Genomic DNA, 15902 nt, shown 5'->3' on the forward strand with positions numbered 1-15902 from the left:
GCTCACACCAGCATCCTTGGGGTCAGCCTTCACCCCTCTCTTCCCCACCCACGTGGGTCTCCTCAGCAAACCATCTCGGCTCTTCTTTGCAAATCCAGCCAGAACGCCCACCTCTCCGCTGTCTCCCCCAGCTGCTCCGAGCCGTCCCCACCTCTCACCTGGCTCTTGCAGCGCCTCCTACCTGGTCCACCGCTTCCTCCGCATCTCCCCCATCTCCTTCCAAGGAGGGACCCTGCCGACAGCCACGTCGGGACAGGCCACCCCCCGGAGTGGAGGCCGGCGCCACCCACCATGGGCCCAGGGGCTGTCCCCTGCCTCCTCCCCTCTCCTCCTACGGGCTTCTCCTGGGAGTCCTGTCTGCCTCCTCAAACGCAGGGCCCCCAGCCTCCAGGGGAATGGCGAGCTCCCGCACTTCCTTCAGGTCTTGGCCCTGAGGTCACCTGCTCAGGGGGCCGCCTTGAGCACCCCAGCCCCACCACCCCATCAGTCCGCTCCCCGCGGGAGCACTGTCTGGAACATCAGCATCTCAGGCTTAGCCAGCCATCCTGGGCGCCCTCCGCTCTCTGGGCCAGCCTGGGGGCCCGTGGGGAGGGCATGGCTCCTCCTGCTGACCTAACCCCCAGGGTTGAGAGCAGAGGCTGCACGTGACGGGCTCAGTGAGCGCCCGCTGCAAGGCGATGGCTCTGCGGGTCTCATAGCTGCTGCTTCCCCATGCCCCTCAGGGAGACTACCAGGTCCTGCTGGAGCTCTACAACCAAGACCATGCCACTGTGGCCTGCGCCAACGCCACTGTCCTCTATTCCTGAGCGTCTCGAAGCGCGGTCAGCTGTCTTGCGGCAACAGCAGCTCCTCCCACGAACCCTGCTGAGAGGGAGGACCAGCGGACCACAGAGCAAGCCTCCTGGAAGGTGCCAGCACTGTCAGCTGCAAGACCAGAGGTCCCCGCGCTCCATGGATGCAGTAAAGGCCCCGGAGTATCCACCTCCCAGGAGCTCCTGGGGGTCAACCCAGCAGTCTTGAGGGACCGTCCCTCATCCCTAAGTGCTCTCCTGACAAAGCTCACCTCTTTCCAGCTCCTGGGAGCCCAGGATCAAATAAAGACACTGGCCCACAAGGAGTGCCTCGTGGTTTGTTTAAGAATCCTAGTGCAGCCCTGTAGCTATAGCATGAGCTTCTCTGCACGCAGAGCCACGGGCTGCCACAGCATAAGTGATGCTGAGAGATGCAGGAAGGTGACGGCATGCCTGCAAGAGCAGACCTGGGGATGAGCCGTCCCTTCTCCCGGGAAGCCCCACACTCTGGACATGAGGCCCAGAAGCTGGTGAAACCTCATGTGCAGACATCACAGTCTCCACTGAACTAACCTCTTGATAACTTCATCCCAGAGTGTGGCTGTCCTGGCCCCAGCCCACCTCAGCTCTCCTGAGTGTGCTCCTTAATTCACCCCCCGAGTCACTGCCGGCCACTCACGTACCGGGCCCTCTGCTCAGCACTTAGGCTACTCCAGGGGGCAAAAGACAGCTTGTCTCTGCCCTCATGGAGCCTGCAGGCCCCTGAAATTAAAAATTCACGTCCCCCCAGTCGTGCACATGCAGAGCCGCCTCCTCCAATGCCCCCCGTAAACAACGAGGTTGCCTGCTGTTGCCAGAGCCCATGGGGGGCCCCGATGTCTCCTGTCCCTGGATGTGCAGAATCCCCCGGGGGCCCTGCCCCCCTTCCACACCCTCCTGCTCCCCTGCTTCTGTTTCCAGCACCCTCCGGGCCCACGTCTGTTCCTCTTGCTCCTGCGAAGGGGCTGGAGCTGGGACACTGGGGTTGACCGTGTGTTTACAGGTCTTTTACAGCCATAAAGGTGCCACTGTGCTAGCGATGAAAAGAGGAAAGAAATGCACCGTTTTAAAATGTCCGTTGCTATTAATTACCCTCTGTCAGTAGTTGAACTACCCGGAATAGCAGGCCATAAATGCCTGGTGACTCAAAACCTTAAACCCAGCATCTGAGGTTTCCTGGGTTGTGGGGAGACAAAATTACAGCAGTGTTCTCACTGACGCCTAAAACGCTCCAGGGCAAAGGCTCGCTGTGGCCATGCCCAGCTCGGGGGCAAAGCTCAGGGCACACACGTGGCCGGGGGTGGGGAGCACAGTTGTGGATCCAGACGGCAGACTGTACTGCTGGTCCTTCTCCATTCCTCCCAGCCAGACAGTCCCGGTTCCCTTTCCAGAAACAACCCCACATCCAGTAGGGTACCTGGGTGGAGTCTGAGAATTCACAGGTTCCACAGACAGCTTAGGACAGCTGTCGCCGCCTTCCAAAGACAGGGACGGGAAGAAGAAGCAGAGCACATCTCATCTGCTGCTATTCAGCTGCTCCTTTTTCTATTCTTTGCTCTCTTCTTAAAATTCATTGACAGTGTGTGTGTGTGTGTGTGTGTGTGAAAGAGAGAGAGAGAGAGGGAGAGGAAGAGGGAGAGAGAGCGAGCCAGAGAGGCAGGGGGAGAAAGAAAGAGAGTTTTCGAGGCTGTAGGTTTAGTTAAACAGAAACTTACACACACACGTGGGCTGACCCTGCCTTGGCTGAGCACACAGGAGCTCACAGCAGTTGCACTAAGGGTGTGATTTGAGGAAGAAAAAGTGTTTCTCAGCCCCCAGATATGTCTGCCCTTACATTTCACTGAGTTTCACTTCTGCAAGTTGAGAAAGTTTTTCCCTGTTTATGACTCTCCTATTAAAAAGTACAAACCGTTCTGGTAGGAGAAATGCCAGAATAATTATCATAACTCAGGCAGAGCATCATAACGAGGGTGAAGCTTGGAGTTGCCAACACAGGAAGTGGGAGGTATTAGGGGGCAGGTGGGCAACCCACCGCAAGCTCTTAGGCTGGTCACCCATGTGTGCCCAGGGGGCAGGTTTGCAGGTGGGGGAGGGGGCCCTGCCAAAGAACTTGATTACTTCTTATCAATAATTTGCCACTGTTTCAAAATCACCATCAAGTATTCTAAAAATTTCTCCTAAATAAACTTCTCTGGAAAAAAAAAAAAATCCCTGATTTAAGATTATGCTATGATGCCTCCAAACGAAGGGACTCAAGTAGAAATAACCAAGCTCCAGTCATTTTGATGTCTGTAGGCCCTTCCTTATATTTTAAGGGCACTTCCGTGTCTGTGTCTGTGTGTGTGTGTGTGTGTGTGTGTGTGTGTGTGTGAATTTTTGCCTGGAGAATCCCCATGGACACACACCTCTATTTCTCTGCAGTTCTTTTACCTCTGGCCTCCCTGAGTCTCGGCTTCACCCTCCGACAGTTTTTCCTATAATAGTAAATAGTTTCACACTTGTCCAAAGTAAGGAAGAGGGGGGCCTTTCTCCCTACACCCAGCATTCACTCTGAGTGCAATGCTTTGGATCACGTGACCACTCCCGGCCAATCACCTTGCCCCAGTGCTGATTGGCTTGCCTGTGTCACATGACCCACCCCAAGAACTGGATTGGCATTAGTCCCACTGGAACCACACCATCCCCTAAGCGGACACTGGGGAGGCTAGAGAGCGTACAGAGAGGAAAGAGTTGTGGAAGAAGCGTCTAGAATTAGGCCATCTTTTCAGCTGTTAACGGGGCGAGGGCCTCAGTTTCTCAAAGACTCTGTTTGGTCATCTGCACACGTCAACAGTAATAATACCTGCCTTACTTACAGAAATACCGTGAGAAGCAATGAAAGAACAGGGCCAGGCATGTAGCTCCATGAATGTGAGTTACTATTCTGCTCAGGAGGCGCGTGAGTCAGTTCAGAATGCTATAATAAAAATACCATAAGCTGGGTGCCTTACAGACAACAGACATTGATTTCTCACATTTTTCTCATTTATTTCTGGAGCTCAGAAAGACCAAGACCAAGCTGCTGGTACACTTGATGTCTGGTGAGAGCCCGCTTCCTGGACCACAGACAGCTGTCCTTCTGGTGTGCCCTCACATGACAAGGTGGGTGCTGGAGCGCTCCTGGGTCCTTTTTATAGAAGCATGAATCATGTCATCAGCTCCCAAAGACCCACCCGCTAACAGCACCATGATGGAGGTTAGGATTTTAACCTATGAACTTAGGGGAGACATAGACATTCAGTCCAAAGCAGATGGGTACTCACCTTGGAGCTGAAGGCCTGTTGCCTAATTTCCCTTCGACATCGTCGGGTGCAAACTGTCTCTGAGCCTTGACCTCACCCAGGAGCCTGCATTCCTCTTAGGTCCTGACATGGTGCTTTGGCACCTTGATTGCTTCTAAGTGTGGCTGGTTTAAGTCAATCTGGGTTAGGGACATGTTCACTGAACTACATAAACCCTGAGAAGAATTTAAGGGAAGCATTCAGGGACAAGTTTCCCCTGAAACAGAAACTTTCCAGGCCAAAAAAAAAAAAAGGCCGAGGAAAGAAAATGCATGGAATTTTTAATTAAATTGTTTCCTGTTTAAAAAAGAAAGAAAAGATATGCATTGGGGATGTGAAGAACTAAATGTAACATCTGCAAATGTAACAATTACGTCTGCCTCCAGAAAAAATCACCCAAAATAGCTAGTGAGAGAATGGAAAAGGCCATGTGCTGATTTTAACCCGGACTTGTTAAGGAGGGAAAGCATCCCATCTCAGCGGCTCAATGTCAGGTTTGAATCAGCTACAGTTTTCCCAGCCAGCCTCCTCAGGCAAGTTTCTCTGTCTGGCTCCCCCATCATTTGCTCTGGGCAAGCAAGGGTTCCAGGGGAATTGGGAATCAGCCACTTAACATCTAGTTTGTAAATAACTTCAGTTGTTCCATTGGAACCGAAGCCCTCAGCTGCCTTCAAATGTACCAACCTGATTTTTTCCTTCTCCCCAAACCCAGATTTCCTTTAAAAGGTAGGACAACACCAAATTCTTTCTTTCAGTTTCTTGGTCCCTCACTCTTGAAAAAAGGAATATTTACATTGATGTTATTTCAGCTGAAAACAATAATTTCTTCCTCCAGCTGAAGTTTTTATGGATTCCTTGAAACTCAACCAAGGATGCAAAGAAAGAAAAAGTCCATGCCACACAAGCTCATATCATTTTATTGTGGTTTTCCCTCCTTTTCTTCTACTCAGAAATGGTTGGAGAAAACTGGAGAGGGGGCCAGAGAATATTATTGAAATAATCAAAGAGTTACAGCAGGGATTCCACATCAGTTCAGTTCAGTCGCTCAGTCATGTCTTGACGCTTTGTGACCCCATGGACTGCAGCACGCCAGGCCTCCCTGTCCGTCATCATCTCCTGGAGCTTGGTCAAACTCATGTCCATTGAGTCGGTGATGCCATCCAACCATCTCATCCCCTGTCATCCCCTTCTCCTCCTGCCTTCAGTCTTTCCCAGCATCAGGGTCTTTTCAAATGAGTCAGCTCTTCGCATCAGGAATCAAGAATTCCACATAAAGGTAGACTAAAAAGGTTGAAATATGTGGTATAGAAAAATAACGTTTGAGAAGGCAGAACAACTGCAGTAGTGATAATGCCAGTTTAAAAGCTAACAATTTTTTGAGCACTTGCTATGTTTTGGCGTTGTGCTAGGGACTTTGTGTTCAGTTACTCAATGTTGTCTGACTCTTTGAGGCCCCATGGGCTATATCGCCTGCCAGGCTCCTCTGTCCAAGGGATTTTTCCAGGAAAGAATACTGGAGTGGGTTGCCATTTCCTACTCCAGGGGATCTTCCCCACGCAGGGATCAAACACAAGTCTCTTGTGTCTCCTGCACTGGGAAGCAGATTCTTTACCATTGTGCCACCAGAGGGGTCCAGCCTCTGTCGCGATACTTAGTCTCATTGAGCCCATGGAGGATGACCCAATGGCCCACTTTATAGAAGAGGAAGTCAGGGTTAGCGAAGTGAAGAAGCAGAGCCCTGCGTCTTCAGGGATCAGTGGGGCCGCAGCGGCCCTGGCACCCTGACAGGAGCAGTGGGGCCCTCGGGGTGCTCGGTGTCCATCGGCTCCTTCCCGCTCTTACTGCTCCAGCCAGACGCAGCAACACCCCGAGTCACACCTTTCCCCAGAAAGGGGACACGCTCTTGTAGCCTCTCCTCCTGTCTTAGTTGGTTTTGCTGCTGGAACAAAAACACCATGGAATGGGCAGCTTAGGAGCAACAGAAACACCCCTTTTCACATTTCTGGAAGCTGCAAGTCCAGGGTGTCTGGGGACGGCCCTCCTGGCTCCTGGTTCTAGGCCGATGGCTGTCTTCCTGCTGGGTCCTGAGTACTGAAAGTGGGGAGGGGGCTCCCTGTGGCCTCTTTGATAAGTGCTCCACACCCACCCAAGGGGAGTCCTGCCTCTTGACCCAACAATTCTCCAGAGCCCTCACCTGGCAACACCATCACAGGGGTGGGGTCTGTTTCAACCTCTGAGGTTTTGAGGGATGCAAACGTTCAGACCTCACACCTGCTTTCTGTTTTTCCTTTTCTCGCCTCCTTTTTGGTCATGAAATGGAAGAAACTGAAAGACAGCTTAACAATGAAACTCCCCTATTGAAAGTGAACTATCCCAACCACCAAAAAGAAAGAAGAGTTATGCAATGCGATAGAGGCAGTAATTGTCACTTTGACAGCAATCGTTACAATATATGGCTGTATTATTTAATACTTGTACATCTTCAACATACACATTGTTGTATGTCAATATATTTGATTAAAAAAATATAAGTGAAGGAGTAAACCACCCGTGGTCACCCGTCCACGTCTGCCCTCTCAGTGACGGCCCTCTCCACCACCCTGGGCAACGTGCTGGTCTGCTGTCATTAACAGAGAAAGGGGCTTTCGCTCTTGCCTCGTTCCCTGTCCGCAGGTTTTCATCATCGCGCTGGATTTTCCCTTTGTTGCCTCCAAAGGTACCAGACTGTTTGTTTGTCTGAATTGCCTTTTTTTCCTTCCCTTTCACATACCCTGAGGGCTGTCTGTCTGCAGCTGTTTGCTTCTTGTTCAATTTTTTAATTGGATCTTACTGTTCAATATTTTACTTGTTTTGACTTCAATATTTCACAGTCACGCTCAGGCTGTAGAACCCTGGACTTGGAGAAGAGCCCCTAAGGTCACCCCTGGGAGGGGGGTCACACCTCCCCCACTCAGGGAGCTGGCTCCCAGATGCTGGAGAAACAGCCCTAAAAATCAGAACCTGAGACTCAGCACAGCTGTGGAAGGAAGCCGATCCTCCCTGGAGCAAAGGGCACCGCATCGTCTCTTCTGGATATTTCGGGGTGGAAGTCGTGGTGTGGGCTCTGCCTTGTGGGCGAGCTTCTGAGGACAGAGGCAGAGGGGAAGGGGCCTGGGGCCCCACGCCCCCACCCAGCCCTGCAGACACGCATCGAGCCTCAAAGAGAGAGAACGCCCGGGGGAGTCTGGCCAGTAGCTGACACGCCCAGGCACTCAGGGCCTCCAGGGCCTCCAGGCCTCCCGTGGCATGTTGTGGGGTCCACATGGTAACAGGGTACAGGCATCGGAGGGTAGAATACTACACGGCATCTCCACGAACCGGGGAGCCGAGCACCCAGCAGGGCGGGGAGAGCCAGGCCTGGGCACAGCGCCACGCGCCCCCAAGACACTCGAGGGCAGCGATGCTCAGCCTTCTTGCACCCCGAGAGCCTGGATCAGGGCCCGGGGGAGGCGCCTGAGAATGAGACAGGGAAGAACTGCACTTCTGCTGACAGAGGCCCCAGAAATAACCAGCGGGAGGCGGGAGGAGAGTCTGCAGAGATCCCTTCACATGTGAGTTGAGGGCTCCATCAGTGACGTTTAACTCAGCTCTCATCAGAACGTCTTCACTGGAACCCACAAACGGATGCCTGAGACGGTCCAGCTTTGCTGGTGGGCGGGGTTCCCTTCCGGAGAGCCCCCCAACCAGGACTGGAATCCCCTTTCCTCCCCACGTGCTCCCTCCTCGGCTCCTCCAGTTTCCCTGCAGACACGTGGGGGTCCATTTGGACCTCCCTGGAACCTCCACACTAGCCCCGTTCTGTTGTTTTCCCGTCTCCCTGACGACAGGAAGGATGCTCTGCTCTCACCCTGGACTCCCTCCCTCAGCCCCTCCCAACAAGAACACTGGACTCTTGTCTGTTTACGGTCTGGACCACACACATCCCAAATCCCTACAGCCCCTCTGTTCACCTTACTCCCAGAGGAAACTTGTGGTGGGATGTATAGCAGAAGAAACTCCAAACCCAGGATAATTCACAACATTGTTGTTGTTCCGTCACTAAGTTGTGTCCAATTCTTTGCCACCCATGGACTGCAGCATGTCTGGCTTCCCTGTCCTTCACCATGTCCCGGAGCTCACTCAGACTCATGTCCATCCAGCTGGTGATGCCATCCAATCATCTCATCCTCTGTCGCCCCCTTCTCCTCCTGCCCTCAGTCTTTCCCAGCATCAGGTTCTTTTCCAACAAGTTCGCCCTTTGTATCAGGTGGCCAAAGTATTGCTTCAGCTTCGGTTCTCCAGTGAATATTCAGGACTGATTTCCTTTAAGACTGACTGGTTTGATCTTGCAGTCCAAGGGACTCTCAAGAGTCTTCTCCAACCCCACAGTTCAAAAGCATCAATTCTTTGTTGCTCAGCCTTCTTTATGGTCCAACGCTCACATCTGTGCATAACTAGTGGAAAAACCACAGCTTTGACTATATGGACCTTTGTTGGCAAAGTGATGTCTCTGTTTTTTAATTCGCTGTCTAGGTTTGTCAGAGCTTTCCTTCCAAGGAGCAAGCGTCTTTTTACAATGCATTACGACATATTAGATCTTTACTATGTATAGGACAAGAGCGAACTGCGTAGGGGACAATGTCCTACCTACATAGACAATATTTATGAGGTATTAGCTAACCGCTCAGAGAAACAGTGTCCTCTTCTCTCTGCTGCTGCTGCCGCCAAGTCGCTTCAGTCATGTCCGACTCTGTGCAACCGCATAGATGGCAGCCCCCCAGGCTCCCCCGTCCCTGGGATTCTCCAGGCAAGAACACTGGAGTGGGTTGCCATTTCCTTCTCCAATGCGTGAAAGTGAAAAGTGAAAGTGAAGTCGCTCAGTCGTGTCCGACTCTTAGTGACCCCATGGACTGCAGCCCACCAGGCTCCTCCGTCCATCGGATTCTCCAGGCAAGAGTACTGGGGTGGGGTGCCATTGCCTTCTCCGCCCTCCCCTCCTTTCACGGCACTGATCCCTCTGGGCCACGATAACCTGTTTGTCTCTGTCTTCCTCACTTACTGGGACCACCTTGCAGGCAGGCTCTATGTTCCATCTGGTTTCTAACAGAGGGCCTGCCCCTGAGTGAATATTGACCATCACCTGTGGGGTTGAATTGTATCCGTAGCAGCAGCGACCCCAGAGTGGGCTTCCTACCCCTCCACTGCCACCCCCTTGGTTGAGGTCCCTGATAACCACCCGCTGTGTGGTTTCCTGTCAAAAATATGCTCCACCCTGGGGCTTGGTCTCCCCTGGGGGATCCCGGTGTGCCCTCTCCAGATACCCCCTTATCTGTGCTCACCGATTTTCAGCTTGTCTTCAGACTCACGGGGCAGAGAGCTGGTCCCTGTGAGGACCGCCCTTTAACCCCCGACGTCATCTGTGGAATTAAACCATGCCAGAGTCCACAGTGCCCTGGGATCAGACTTCCCCCTCTGCGCCTCTGCCCCCTTTGTCTGAATCACAACCAGTACTGACCGTGTGGACCACCATTTCCCAGCTCACTTTTTCCACCCCGCCCCAACTGTCTGCCTACACCCACACCATCCTGGAGAAATCTGATGTGGAAGCCATCCATGCTATTTTAGATTTTCTAGAAGCCGTATTTCAAAACACAGAGAAGAGGGCTTCCCCGGGGGTAAAGAATCCACCTGCCAAAGCAGAAGATGGGTTCAGCCCCTCATCTGGGAAGATTCCACGCGTCTCAGAGCTCCCTAGCCCGAGCATAGTTGTTGAGCCTGGGAGAGCCCAGGAGCTGCAACCACTGAGCCCACGTGCCCGAGAGCCCATGTCTGCGGTGAGAGAAGCCGAGCACCACGACCCCAACTCACCGCAGCTAGAGAAAGGGCACGCAGCAGCCAAGACCCACCGCAGCCAATCACAAATAAGCAAACAAAATTAAAAAGGAAAAAAGAAACCGGTAAAATTAATTTAATAATAAGTTTTGTTTGACACAATATGGCCAAAACGTCATCATTTCAACATGCAATCAATAGTTTTAAAAAAAATTATCTGGACCACATCTGAGATTCTTGTTTTCGTACTAAGACGTTGCGATCCAGTCTGCGCTCTCCACTGTCAGCGTACTTCGCTGTGGACTAGCCTCATCTCGCTCGGTTGCCTAGTGGCTACAGATGGCCGGTGACTGCTGCCCTGGACAGCACAGGACGAGTGGCAGGCAGTAATAGTGATAATAGGGGAGACGATGTCCCTGCTGCTTGCTCAGGACTCTACTGAGCCTCTGAGACTTTTCATGCATATCAAGTTTAATCTTCACAGCAGTCCCACAAGCTAGAGACTGTTGTTAACCCCATGGTGCAAGCGAGGAAACCGTCTCAGAGATTAAGAGACTATACTTACCACTCGTCTCCACTGCCCCCTGACCTGTGGAACACTTAGTAAGCATGGGATTTGCTAAGTCTTAGAAGTCACATATCAAAAATGCATGTAAAGGTTAAAGAAGCTATGGATGATATAGCCTAAAAGAAGTTTTGATGAGCAAATCCATGTTTTGAAAGTCATCAGAGAGGACAGTCGTATACTTCCAAAAGCTACCTCCTTGTGCCATGGCCAAAAACATAGACGAAAAACACGACAAAGGGTAGCCTTTACTATGTTCTTAGGCTTTGAAAGCTTCAAAAAGAATTAGCTGAGAGAAAGTTCATTTTCAACAGTTCTGACAGATGATTAAAATCAAGCTGGTTTCCTTTTTGGTCCCTTCAGTGAGCAAACTGTCAGCCTCTGGGGCCAGTGTCCTTAGCCGGGCACACAGTCGGGGGTGAGGGCAGCTGCTTTCTCACGTGCTGTTTTCAAAGACTTCTCCGGGCTGGGTATCTGTGGCTTCCTTCTCGTGTCCTTGAGAACCAAGAGAGACGACTTCTTAGCAACAGAAGGGGAGACCTGTCCCCACCCTCAACAGATGGAACAAAGATCACCTCCCAGCACTAGTCTTGGGTAATCACACCTTTCTTTGTGCCATGGTTTACCCTCTGGGAAATACTTACCTCTTTAACCTTCAGACTTCACTAATTGAAAAGGACCTATGAAATGTAGGAGGATTAAGTTCCATTTCAAGGAACAGAAAATCAAGTAGTGATTTATACAAGTTAGAAGCTCAGTTCTCTCCTCCAAGAACCCAGGCACTCTGTGATTAGCAGGGCTTGAGTTTGTCTTATTTTGAGGCTTTATCACCCTCCTCAGATGGCTTCTGTCTCGTGGACCAAAATAGCTGTGCAGATCCAGTCATCTCATCATACTCCAGCCAGCAAAAGAGGTGAAAGGGCAGGGAAGGAATAAGCCCTCTCTTAAGGACTCTTCCTGAAAGCTGTATATACAGCTTACACAGATGCCACACTGACCAGAGCCCAACACAAGGCCATCAAAGCTTCCAGGGAGGACGAAGAAAGTGATCTTTGATCTGGTGTGTCTGCAGCAGCTTGCAAATGTGCCTCTCAGACTTCTGACTGCAGGGAGTACAATTGTTTGAGGTCCCCAGCTGTTGTGTTCCAAAATCCTTCACTGCGTTTGCAGGGAGGTCATGCTTCCTGCAAGCTGCCCCAGCCTGAGTGCATCAGTAACACTAAGACAGCCCTTTCCTGCAAGTCGTACAACTTCTCTGAGGGGAGCATCCGCTAGAGGACTGTGTGAATTACCTCTTTCCACGTAACAAATTAGGTCTTCCCCTGATGGCTTCGGTGGTAAAGAATCTGCCTGCAATGCAGGAGATTCGGAAGACCTGAGTTTGATCGCTGGGTCCGGAAAATCCCCTGGAGGAGGGCATGGAAATCCACTCCAGTATTCTTGCCTGGAGAATCCCGTGGACAGAGGAGCCTGGCGGGCTGCGGTCCATGAGGTCGCCAAGAGTTGCACTGGAGAACTTGGCCCGCACGCAGGAGTCCATACTCTGTAGTTCACAAACGTGGCCAGGAGGTGGCAGTCGTGACCAATGAGAAAATCCCGCCACTCTGCCCCTATCAGCTTGTTCATTGCCGGTGGATGCTTCCTGGACCTAATCTGATTCTTATGAAAGCGATTTCCTTCTTACAAAAACATCAGGTCCAAACAGAAACTAACCTCATCCTGCAGATAAAGACTGTTTGTGCCTCACAAGCTCTCTTAGCTCTAGCCAGACCCTCAGTAAGTACTTTCCCAGCACCAAGAGGCTAGCACGTCGTGGGAAGCCGGGTGGGCGCAGGCCTCTCCCTGAAGCCCCACCGTCTTATCAGAAGGGGTCCAAGGAGGGCGGGCGCCGCAGACTGCCAGACTGATCCCAGCCCGGGGAAGGCCGAGCAGCTGGAGGATTCTGCAGGAAATCACAAGAAGCCAGGCGGCTGTTGAGGTCACGGAGCTGAGTCACTCACACCATGTGCTTTCCCAGCAGCAGCGCCCATGTGCCGTCCTCATGCAAACACGGGTCCAGTGGTCTTTCCCGAGAGGTGATCATTGAATCGGCATCATCGCCACCTCTCTAGCTACAGATCTAGGCTGGCTGCTCAGACAGCGAAGGGTTCTGGGTGGATTGGGAAAGCCACTTAAGGAGTCCAGACCTTATCCGGTGGCTGCCAGTTGAAGATTTCCAGCCGGAGAGGGCAGATGGAGCAGAACACAGAAGAGGCGATTGAGAGGAGACAGGAAGCTCTCCACCACCCCTGACTCTCAGCATCCAGTCTCTCTTCCCATGCTTCTCAGCACGCTGTGACGAGCAGAGATGTTTCCCGGATTCCTTCCTCTGCCTCATCTTTGCCAAAATAAAATAGCCCTGTTTCCACTGAGTCCCCAGAGAGACAGGTGATGGCAGAAAAGCTCGTGGGCTGTGGCATCAGAGGGACCCAGCTTCAGGATTTGGAGCATAGCAGAAGCCCTCAAATCTGTTTCCACGTGTGTTGCATGGGGGTGAAAGTATTTACCACAGGGGCTGCTGTGAGAGTGGAACAAGACCAGACAGATAAGTCCTTAGGACGATGCCTGAGCTAGAACACGCGCTCGGTAAGCTGGGCGCCACAGGCTGAGGTGACCTGGGAAGTGGTCACAGAGCAGAGCAAGCTCACCAGCAGGTGCTAATCCAGCCCTGGGGTTCATCCCATGCATGCACGATTCTACAGACTCTGCACAGACGCGTGCACACACACACATACACACCCACCTGCGTGCACACACACACACACCTGCACACACACACCCGCACACTGAGGCACAGAGGGCCCCTGCTCCCTCACACACCCCCAGCTCTGCTCTGAGCTGACTCCCTGCCTCCTCCACGGTGCCTGCAGGGCTCCCTTTTCCGTCCGCATGGGTCTGCGTCTGGAGGGCCCACCCGGGGGTCAGCCCCCTGGGGTTCTGCCCACTGCAGTGCCCCTGACTCTTGCCACCATCCAGGGCTGACCTAAGCAGGCCTGCCCTGCTCTGTGGCCAGAGTCGAGGCACCTGCTGCCTGATAGAAATGTTTGTTTGTGGGATCAGACACCTTGAGGCCAAGCCCAGGCTCTGCACGTACTGGAACCACCAGGAAGGGCAGGTGTCCCATGAGGTTAGGAAGAAGGTGGCCCCTCACGGGAGCCTCGCAAGAAGAAGCCCCGCTGATAAACACCGTTTTCCACCTGCCAGCCCGGGCAGGGGCCTGTGCCTTGGAGGAGAACCCGGAGTGCGGCGGGGCCTGCTTTTCCCCACCCGGCATCCGCGGAGAAGCTCAGCATGTAGAGCTCGCTGAGTAGAGTTCAGCCTTCGCCTAGGTCGAGTCCAGATGCCTTCCCGTGACAAATGGGGTGGGTAGCAAATGGGTCGGCTTGCCCTGTCCACGCTGCCAAAGCTCTGAAGAGCGGTCTCCCGGGACCAGGGGCCGCTGCCAGGCCCAGACCTCCTAGTGCAGCTGGACTCATGTGACGGGACTTGTGAGCCCCGGCCTGCCACTTCCTATGCACTGAATGTTGTTCTGAAAGTTGGTTTGAAATGGGTTTCCCCATCAAGACAAGGGGGCTTGGACTGCATGTGTGTAGGACTCCCTAAAGAAGATCAAACCCTTTCTAGGCCTCATGTGGATTCCAAAGGTCGGGTAAAGCCTGACAAGTTTCCGGGGACCAGACAAAAGTCAGAGTTGAGGGGGAATTGACAAGAGAGGTCAGGGAATGCAGAGGACGCGGGGGAAGGTACACAGATGCCCAGGGAGATGAGGAAGGATCCGGGAAGCCACTTAGGACTTCAGATCTGCCTCAAGGACAATGGGGCACCATCTGGAGGCTCTCCCACGGGGAGCCCCCTGACCACAGAGGGAAGCCCTTCTCCCCTCGGGGCTGGAAGGTGGGTGCAAACTCAGGAGGGAGGAACATGCACTTAGGAGGGAGGACCTGGGCTCCCCGACGGTGGGCGGGGTGGGGGACCCTGAGGCCTCGGCTTCAGTATTGGGGGCAGAGGAAGGGGAGCGGTTGTTCAAAAGGCCAACACGCCGCCAGATCCGAGGTCGGGGGCTTGTTTTAGTTCAGGTGGCAGGTGTGCACAACTAGGGGAGCCTGCATTTTGCTTCCTTGGAAATTCCGTCTCCTCCCAGCCTGGAAATTTCCATCAGCCCAGACCCAGCGCCTGTGGGGCAGTGCCAGAACTGAGAGAATGGAGCACAGCAGAAAGAAGGATCTGTTTTCTGGGAGGCATTTGTTGTCTCTCCACGTGGGACAAAACCAAAGTCCATCGTCCTTCAGGCCCGAATAGATGGATTTCTCTGTGTGTCCAGACGAGTCCCGCATGGAACTCGGGGCCTGCGGGAAGTCATTTAAAGTTGAAATATTTTCATGATATCATAGTGTTTTTCTAAAAAGAAAGATAGTGCGAATAAATACACCTGCTGCACCCATGGTAAGTTTAGTTTTTTTTTTCTATTTAACTATATTAGTAAACAAACCCAAAGGCACTCAAGGACACATGTATCTCTAACTACCGGTCAGTCAGTGCAGGAGCAGACAGGCCAGGCTTTTTTAACTGAAACCTTTTTATCGAAGCCACATCGACTTTGCACAAATAACTGTTCATTCTTCAAAGTGCATGTTTTATAATACAAACATTTTAATTTTTCTCTACATGTATTTTATGTGTTAATGTCATCTATTTATATATTTATAAATATATAAGTATAAATCTATTTATATATTTTTCATTTACTTATTTAAGACAAAAGCCGGGATTAACAAAATTGAACTAAAAATACACTCAGAAACATAGCCTTATGGTATCAGAATCTCCTCTCTCAAAAGCAAGAAAGTTCCATAGCTAAATTATGAAAACTTGGTAGGCTTCCATGAGATTTTGAAAATAGTTTCATGGCAAGATGGCTCACATGTTTTTCCATGAATAGATTAGAAACAGATTGATAACAATTGAAACAGAAAACATAAATGCTGCCACATTTCACGGACTGTGAGTCTCCACCAGGGTAAGAAACACGGTTATTTAAATGAAGCACCACGCGCGAGAAAATGCTGACGGCTCATTGCGTGTGGCACAGTGCTGACTCAGCACTTGGAATGTTTATTTTAAACTTGTTAAAAGAACTCTTGGACCTATTTGAACACAGAAAAGCTTTAAACCGTGTATCACTCTTCTACACGCACAAAAAGGAAATGGAGGCTAAATAAGTAGGTTTAGCTTCCCAGGTGGCTCAGTGGTAAAGACCCTGCCTGCCCATGCGGGAGACGTTAAGAACTGCAGGTTCAG

At 51.8% G+C, this 15902-nt stretch overlaps 1 protein-coding gene across 1 annotated transcript in view; it reads left to right on the forward strand.

Annotated features, from left to right (window-relative positions):
- LY86 (lymphocyte antigen 86) overlaps nt 1-1117 on the forward strand; it is a 42192-nt gene extending 41075 nt beyond the window's left edge. The window contains exon 5 of the mRNA XM_040249393.1: nt 723-1117. Within this exon, the coding sequence (XP_040105327.1) occupies nt 723-806 (84 nt within the window). The 3' untranslated portion in view covers nt 807-1117. The remainder of the gene's footprint in view (nt 1-722) is intronic.
- The last annotated feature ends 14785 nt before the right edge of the window (nt 1118-15902 follow it).

Source organism: Oryx dammah, unplaced genomic scaffold, assembly GCF_014754425.2.
Source record: "Oryx dammah isolate SB20612 unplaced genomic scaffold, SCBI_Odam_1.1 HiC_scaffold_11, whole genome shotgun sequence".
NCBI classification, from domain to species: Eukaryota; Metazoa; Chordata; class Mammalia; order Artiodactyla; family Bovidae; genus Oryx; species Oryx dammah.